The following is an 8,784-nucleotide window of genomic DNA, read 5'->3' as shown; positions in this document are numbered from 1 at the left end:
CTGCTGAACACCCGAAAATTGATAGCTATTGGAACTTTTATTCTCCAAAGATACTCTGCTCCATGCTGCCTGAGGGCCTTTGCTTCAGCTGTTCCTTCCACCTAGAGTGCTCTTTTGTTAATTAGTAACCACTCTTGGACTTCCCTGGTGGCGGAGTGGTTAAGAATCTGTCTGCCAATGCAGGAGACACGGGTTCGATCCCTGGTCCAGGAAGATCCCACATGCCACGGAGCAACTAAGCCCATGCCGCACAACTACTGAGCCTGCACTCTAGAGCCCACAAGTCATAACTACTAAACCCAGAGCAACTAAGCCCATGCCGCACAACTACTGAGCCTGCACTCTAGAGCCCACAAGTCATAACAACTAAACCCACGCGCCCCAACTACTGAGCCCACATGCTGCAACTACTGAAGCCTGCGCGCCTAGAGCCTGTACTCTGAAACAAGAGAAGCCACCGCAATGAGAAGCCCATGCACTGCAACAAAAAGTAGCCCTTGCATGCCACAACTAGAGAAAAGCCCGCATGCAGCAATGAAGACCCAATGCAGCCAAATAAATAAATAAATAAAAATTTAAAAAGAGAGAAAAAATAATAAATAAAAGTAAGGGTTGCAATATTAACATCAGAAAAAAATAAAATTCAAAGAAACCCACATCAAAAAAAACAAGGAAACTATTTTAAAAAATAAAATTTAAAAAAACACATAGTAATCACTCTTGGGAACTCCCTGGCAGTCCAGTGGTTAGGACTCCACACTTTCACTGCCGAGGGCCTTAGTCCAGTCCCTGGCTGGGGAACTAACATCCCACAAGCCACAGTGCAGCCAAAAACAAAAGCAAAAAAAACCCCAACTCTCTCAGCACCATCACATGCCAGGCCCATGTGGGGCTCTCTGCAATGGAAAAGTCCTGGTCCTGTTGGCACATGGCTTTACCTTCGAGGCAGGTGGCCCGGAGATCCGCATCCAGCCCACCCTGGATGATGGCGAAGAGGTTCTGTTTGTCTGGCCGCTGATGGGCTGCAATGCACCGGTCCAGCCAGCGGATTGATCTGAAAGAGGACCCTGGTTGTAAGCCATAGGGACTTGGTGAGGGGTAGGGAGACAAGGCTGCAGGACCAGGATCCTCTCCCTCTCCCCCTCCCTCTCCCGACACACCCCCACACACACACACACACACACACACACACACACACACACACACACACACACACACACCTGTACATGGCCTCTTCCACACGTGGCCCTGTCACAGTGCTGCTGACCACATCATCCAGCTGCATGATGATGTCTGAGCCTGGAGAGTGAGACAGGAACACAGTCACTGGGAAAGCCCCCACGTTGAGGACAAGCTGGACCCCAGGTCCCTCTCCAGGTCTTGCTGACTCCCATTTAACCCCCAATCTGCTTATACAGCAACCAGAGGAAGCTTTTCAAAATGCACATCTGATCTTGCCACCCCCCAGCTAAAACCCTGCCCTGGCACTACTGTAGAATAAAATCCCACCTCGGGGACTCCCTGGCGGCCCAGTGGTTAGGACTCGGCGCTTTCACTGCCGAGGGCCCCGGTTCAATCCCTGGTCGGAGAACTGAAACCTCACAACCTGTGCGGTGCAGCCAAAAAAAAAAAATCCCACCTCTGCAAATTTACCCTTCAAGAACCAAATGACGTGTGTAGCAAGTGGTTCTTCATAGTGTGTTGGGTAATAGCAAGATGGGAGTCCAAGTGTTACAGGGGTCTAGTTAAGTAAACCATGGTCCAGGCCTTAATGGAAGGTTCTTTCCCACAATTCCAAAATCCAGAAACTTCTCAAAATCATAGGAATTTTCTTATGCTTATGGCATCCTCATTTGGCAGCAAAACCTGAGACAGTTGTCATCTTTTTAAAAACCTAATTTACTGTGAAGGTTCATAAGTGTTAATGCAATAAATGTGAAGTGTAGGGACTTCCCTGGCAGTCCAGTGGTTGACTCTGCACTTCCACGGCAGGGGGTATGGGTTTGATCCCTGGTCAGGGAACTAAGATCCGGCATGCCGCACGGTGCAGCCAAAAAATAGAAAAAACAAATGGTTAAGATGGTAAATTTTATGTTGTATGTATTTTAACACAATTTTTTTTAATTGAAAAAAAAGAAGTGGGCTTCCCTGGTGGCGCAGTGGTTGAGAGTCCGCCTGCCGATGCAGGGGACACGGGTTCGTGCCCCGGTCCGGGAAGATCCCACATGCCGCGGAGCGGCTGGGCCCGTGAGCCATGGCTGCTGAGCCTGCGCGTCCGGAGCCTGTGCTCCGCAACAGGAGAGGCCATGAGAGTGAGAGGTCCGCGTACCGAAAAAAAAAAAAAGAAAAAGTTAAGTGTAATACCACAGGGTACTGCCCCAGACCCAATTGAGGTACTGTGTAATAAATGGTATGTACCCTTTATTATCTTTCCAAAATGTGGGAATTCTGAATTCTGACACCTATCTGGCCACAAGAATTTCAGATTAGAGACTGTGGACTTATAGGTTAGAAATCGCAAGGAAATATTGCCAAGATGTATCATTATAGGAGAAAAGCACAGTGTACCACACTAGCCAAAGATGGGGTGATTTGAGAAGCAATAAGGATTTTAACTTCAATGGATTGAAACGTATCAAATACATTTAAACCCATGACTTCATGGTGATCCTAAAAAACAACATTAGTTTGTCATTGCTAGAAGATGCTACGTAATCAACCCATGAAAACTAGTAAATGAGGGAAAGGAATGAATCCCACTCCTCCTGTGTGAACTAAACTGCTTGGTCTCCCAGGAGTAGGTGAGAGATGTTTCTCTTTACAGAAGTAATCTGGCTAATAAATGAAGAAAGGATGACAGAATTGGAACATCACCGGTTTGCAATTCCTAATAATGGTTCCAGGGGAGGAGCATGACAGCTCACTGGGAGAGACAGGCAGACATCAGATGCCCCCTGATGGACAGACACACTGTGAAGACTTCTTGCCAAAAGGACGAAGGACTTGAATCTGGCTCTAACCTCTAGACCCAAATACCAAAATCTACAGGAAATCTAGAGGGTGGAGGAAAACTATTACACAACACCCAGGGGATGCAACCAGCAAAGTTCAGACCCAGTGAAACACTATAGGGCAAAGGAACCAGTTTCTTCAAGAAGCAAATTTCTGGGACTTCCCTGGTGGTCCAGTGGTTAAGAATCTGCCTTCCAATTCAGGGGACGTGGGTTCAATCCCTGGTCAGGGAACTAAGATCCCACATGCCGCGGGGCAACTAAGCCCATGCACCACAACTACTGAGCCCACGCACCACAACTAGAGAGTCTGTGTACTGCAACTACTGAGCCCACACGCTCTGGAACCCGTGCACCACAACTATAGAGAAGCCCGTTCGCCTCAATGAAAGATCCTGCATGCCACAACTAAGACCCGACACAGCCATAAATAAACAAACAAATAAATAAATCTTTTTTTTAAAAAAGAAGCAAATTGCTGGGGCATCCCCTGGCAGCCCAATCGTTAGGACTCTGGGCTTCCACTGCAGGGGGCATGGATCCCATCCCTGGTTGGGGAACTAAGATCCCACAAGCTGCTCGGCTCGGCCAAAAAAAAATTTTTTTAATGAAGAAAAAAAGAAGCAAAACGAAAAAGCAAATTGCTAAAAAAATGGAATTGGAAGGCGAAACTATATGATATGTAATATATATAATATATTTAAAAAGACTTAAGAGGGCTTCCCTGGTGGCGCAGTGGTTGAGAGTCCGCCTGCCGATGCAGGGGACACGGGTTCGTGCCCCGGTCGGGGAAGATCGATCCCACATGCCGCGGAGCGGCTGGTCCCGTGAGCCATGGCCACTGAGCCTGCGCGTCCGGAAAAAAAAAAAAAAAAAGATTTAAGAGATCTTTCAAACAACTGCAGTATCTGCACATTATTTGGATCCTAAAGTAAACACACTGTAAGAAAAACTGACATTTATGAAACGACTGGAACTTTGAACACTGGCCAGATATTTGATGATGTTAATGAATTATTAATTTTTTGTAGGTGGGATGATGGTATTGTGATTAAGTTTAAAAAAAAAAAAAAAGAAACTATGGGTCTTCCCTCGTGGTGCAGTGGTTAAGAATCCGCCTGCCAATGCAGGGGACACGGGTTCAAGCCCTGGTCCGGGAAGATCCCACATGCCGCGGAGCAACTAAGCTTGTGTGCCGCAACCACTGAGCCTGCGCTCTAGCCTGCGAGCCACAACTACTAAAGCCTGTGAGCCACAACTACTGAAGCCCGCGTGCCTAGAGCCCGTGCTCTGCAACAAGAGAAGCCACTGCAATGAGAAGCCTGTGCACTGCAACGAAGAGTAGCCCACGCTCACTGCAACTAGAGAAAACCCGCGCGCAGCAACGAAAACCCAACACAGCCAAAAATAATAAATAAATTAAATAAATTTTTTTAAAAAACTATGTTTTGGAGATACAAATTAAAATACTTATAGGTGAAGTGGTAGGACGTCTGAGATTCGGTTTGATATAATACACATGATCTACGAAGACTAAGAAGCTAGAAAAAGAAAACCAATGCAAAACTAGCTAAAAATTTAAAAATAAACAAGATACATAAGATTGCAACTATCAAAAAATAAAATAAAATCAATGAAGCATATCTATTAACTAGTATGTTATTTGGCTATAAAAAGAAATAAAGTACTGATGCATACTACAACATAGCTGAACCTGAAAAACATTATGTTAAGTACAAGAAGCCATTCACAAAGACCTCCTATTGTATGACTTCATTTACATAAAATGTCTAGAATACACAAATCTATAGAGACAGAAAGTAGATTACATAGGGCTGGAGGAGGGAGGAATAGGGAGTGATTGATAATGGGTACAAGACTTCTTTTTGGGGTGATAAAAGTGTTCTGAAATTAGATTGTGGTGATGGTTGTACAACTCTGTGAATCCACTGAAAACCACTGAACTGTACATTTTATTTTTATTTATTTATTTATTTTTGATCCTCTTTTTTTTTTTAATTTTTTTTATCTTTGGCCGCACTGTGCAGCATGTGGGATCTTAGTTCCCTGACCAGGGATCAAACCTGTGCCTGCTGCATTGGGAGCATGGAGTCTTAACCACTGGACTTCCAGGGAAGTCCCAACCTGTACATTTTAAATGGGTGAATTGTCTGTATATCATATCTCAATAAAGCCATTAAAAAAAAACAAAGAAGTCAACAAAACAGAAAACCAACAAATGAAGAAAATGAATAAGCCAGAAGTTGGTTTTTGGAAAAGATCAACAAACTCAAAATCAATAAACCCCTAACAGACATCAAGAAAGAAGAGATCACAAGTTTTTAACATCAGGAGTGAAAAAGGAGACATCACTACAGACACTATAACATTAAGAGGTTAATAAGAGAATATTAATGATCAACTTTATGCCAAGAAAGTTGAAATATAGTTCAAGGAATGGCCAAATTCCTTGAAAAATCCAACTTATCAAATCTGACCCAAAATGAAACACAAAATCTGAAGAGCCAAATCAAAATGTCAAATAAATCGAATTCATCATTAAAAACCTTACAACAAAACTCCAGGCCCAGGGGGATTTACTGGACAATTCTATGAAACATAACATCAATCTTAGGCAAATTCCAACAGAAAATAACATGGGAGAAGTAAAGTGGGCTGGGATACTAATGAAACATAATGGCTGTGACCTGGTGATTGTTGAAGCTGGGTGACAGGTCAATGGGGTTGTGTCTATTTTGGTATATACTTGAAATTTTCCAAAATTAATAAAAATGCAAGGTACAGAAGAATGTGCCATAAATAGCATGCTCTCATCATGGAAAAAATAAGAATAGATTTGAACTTGCTTGTATTTACATAAACTCTGGAAGAATACATAAGAAACTAGAAACAGTGGTGACTTGTGAAAGAGATGGATAGAATATAGGCATGGGAAGACCACTGTTTCCTGCACACATCTTTATATAGAAATATATACAAAATGTTTTCTTGTTCAATTTTTTTCTTTAAAGGACAAACCAAAACTCACAAGGTCCTGTAGGACCTGTCCCCAACACTCGGCTCCAGCCATGCCAGTCGTGGTCCTGCTTCAGGTCCTTTGCACTGGCTGCTTCCTCTTTCCAGAACATACTTCCCCCCTTTGGACATCTAGTTTATTCTTCCTCATCCATAGGTTTTAGGCCTAGGGCAACATTCCCTGAGCCTACAGTCTGAATCATGCCAAAAGTCCCATGTACTTGGCCTTCACAGTCAGGGTCCCAACCTTATATCTATTTGTGCCTTTGAAACAATTTTTTTTTTTTTTTGGCTGCACCATGCGGCTTGCAGGATCTTAGTTCCCTGACCAGGGATCGAACCCGTGCCCCCTGCAGTGGAAGCACAGAGTCCCAACCCCTGGACCACCAGGGAATTCCCTAATAACTTATTTTAATAATAATATATAATTATTCAAAATGTTAAAGGCACCCCCAATTTTAAAAAATACAACAGGATATTTGGTGAAAAGTCTCTTGCCCACCAAGGGAAGGATTACAAAGGGGCACAAGTAACCCTTTAGGGGTGATGGACATGTTCACTATCTTGATTATGGTGAAGGTTTCACAGGTGTATACATGTGTCAAAACGTACCAGAGGGGGGCTTCCCTGGTGGCGCAGTGCTTGAGAGTCCGCCTGCCGATGCAGGAGACGCGGGTTCGTGCCCCGTTTCGGGAGGATCCCACATGCCGCGGAGCGGCTGGGCCCGTGAGCCATGGCCGCTGAGCCTGCGCGTCCGGAGCCTGTGCTCCGCAAATGGGAGAGGCCACAACAGTGAGAGGCCCGCATAACGCAAGAAAAAAAAAAAAAAAAGAAAAAAACGTACCAGAGGGTACACTTTAATAAGTGCAGTTTATTGGATGTCAATTGTATCCCAATTTTAAAAAAAGGAAAAGAATTTAAATGCTCCCTGTCTACCAGCTCTTCAGTTTCCTTCCCTCCGAGAACCTATACTACAGTTTCTTATTTTTCTTTCCTGAGATACCGTAAGCAAATAAAAGCAAATTATGTGTTTGGGATTTTGGGGGGGTTTTTTCAATACAAATGGAAACATACAATGCACTCTACCTGCACTGTTTTTTGGGGTTTTTTTTTTCTCTTTTTTCCGCCTTTCTAATTAAGATGTTTTCACCAATGCCTGTCTCCCTTTTGGACTGTAAGTTCCACGGATGGTATGGCACCAGCACCCAGGCCCATTGCTATAAGCAGAAGCCACAGAATCTGTACATAGAGGGGTCTAAAAGCACCAGTCTGTTTGGAAGATGGGAAGTTTTGAACCTGTTTCCATAGCACTTTATGAGATTGAGAAATGTTAATTGTCCTTATGAAGGAATAGGGGATATTGATGGAGATGGGAGGGGTCTAAAGCCTCCCCGATACCTCCCTTGTTGCCCCCATTATTTCAACATATCTTTGCCCAGCTAATTTACTATTTAAGAGAAACAGTAACAAGAAAGATAATACTAAAAGCTACTATTACATGTCAGGCATTGTGATAAGAGATTTACTGACATTACATCGTTATTTTTGTGAACTAACCCCTCAGCTGAGGCTCAGGGAGGGGGATTGACTTGCCCAAAGCCAAGCAGCACGAAAGGAGCAGGCCCGCCCCACCTCCACCTCCGAAAGGCAGGGGAAGGGGCGGCTCCCCGGTATCCGCTCACCCAGCGCGTTCTGGATCTCCACGGATCTCTCGGGGCTCAGAAGGGTCTCATCACCATCGTAAGGGGAGCGGAAGCGGACGCCCTCCTCCGTCACTTCGGACAGGGACACCAGGGACACCATCTGGAAGCCGCCGCTGTCCTGAGGGAAACCCCACCGCTGGGCTGACAAGAACGGGACTGGGAAAATCCACGCCCAAGGAGGGCTCTGGGATCCCGGCGCTGACCCCGCCTTACCGTCAGCAGGTTGTGCGGCCAATTCATAAAGCCGTGGAGACCGCGGGCTTTCTGGATCAGCTCGGGGCCCTGGGGTGGGGGAAGAAGGGTCAGGCTAGGGGTGAGGGCAACCCTTGGGGCTCATATTGGGGCGACAGGGTTGGCCAACTTCCATCCTCGCTGGTCCCTCACGCCCAGCACAAGGCCTGAGCCATCCGGGACTCTCGATATGCGTTTTGTCGATAGAGTTTAGGAGGCGTGCCCGGGTCTAGGGAATCTCCTGGGCTCCCCCCACGCTTCGCCGCCGCCCAGCCCGGGGCACAGCCCACCCACCGGCCTCAGACCCAAATGGTAGGTGTTGCCCAGGCAGATGCGGCAGCCCAGCGCGTCCAGTTGCTCGGCCGTGATGCCCTTCATGGTGGCCTGCGTGCCCACTGGCATGAACACTGGAGTAGCCACCGGCCCATGTGGCAGCCGCAGCTCCCCTGCCCGGGCCCTAGAGCGGCTACACTCGGCCACCAATCTCATGATGCGCGGAGCCGACTCCAGGGATGTCGGGCTGACAACTGCCGCCATTTTGCCTGCCGGAACCACGTGGTCCGTGGAACACCCTGGGCGGCGCCATGTTGGCTGAGGTCACGTGGCGCGCGACGCGGGCCGAAGCTTGGGGAGAGCGTCCGATGAACCATGGAAACGGACGTCTGCGCGATTGTCTCTGCACTGCGCCCAGTTAGTTCCCACAGGCAGCACACTGCTGCGAAGTATTAAAATTGTCTCGGTTTGGAGGCCCGTTCCTGCCAATTCCTCGAAGTAAAAGCCTCTCTAGCTATAATTTTATCTTC

The 8,784-nt window shown here is 46.3% G+C and overlaps 1 protein-coding gene across 1 annotated transcript in view; it reads right to left on the bottom strand.

The window, feature by feature from the left end:
- Positions 1–8,537, bottom strand: part of QTRT1 (queuine tRNA-ribosyltransferase catalytic subunit 1) — an 11,830-nt gene extending 3,293 nt beyond the window's left edge. The window contains exons 1-5 of the mRNA XM_007460680.1: positions 8,276–8,537; positions 7,964–8,032; positions 7,730–7,868; positions 1,221–1,299; positions 939–1,054 (exon numbers count right to left, since the gene is read on the bottom strand). Coding sequence (XP_007460742.1) covers positions 939–1,054; positions 1,221–1,299; positions 7,730–7,868; positions 7,964–8,032; positions 8,276–8,518 — 646 coding nt within the window. The 5' untranslated portion in view covers positions 8,519–8,537. The remainder of the gene's footprint in view (positions 1–938; positions 1,055–1,220; positions 1,300–7,729; positions 7,869–7,963; positions 8,033–8,275) is intronic.
- Between the last annotated feature and the right edge of the window lie 247 nt (positions 8,538–8,784).

Source organism: Lipotes vexillifer, unplaced genomic scaffold, assembly GCF_000442215.2.
Source record: "Lipotes vexillifer unplaced genomic scaffold, Lipotes_vexillifer_v1.1 scaffold1011, whole genome shotgun sequence".
Lineage (NCBI taxonomy): Eukaryota > Metazoa > Chordata > Mammalia > Artiodactyla > Lipotidae > Lipotes > Lipotes vexillifer.
Note: the sequence above shows the minus strand (reverse complement) of the source record. Positions and strands in the feature narration are given on the sequence as shown.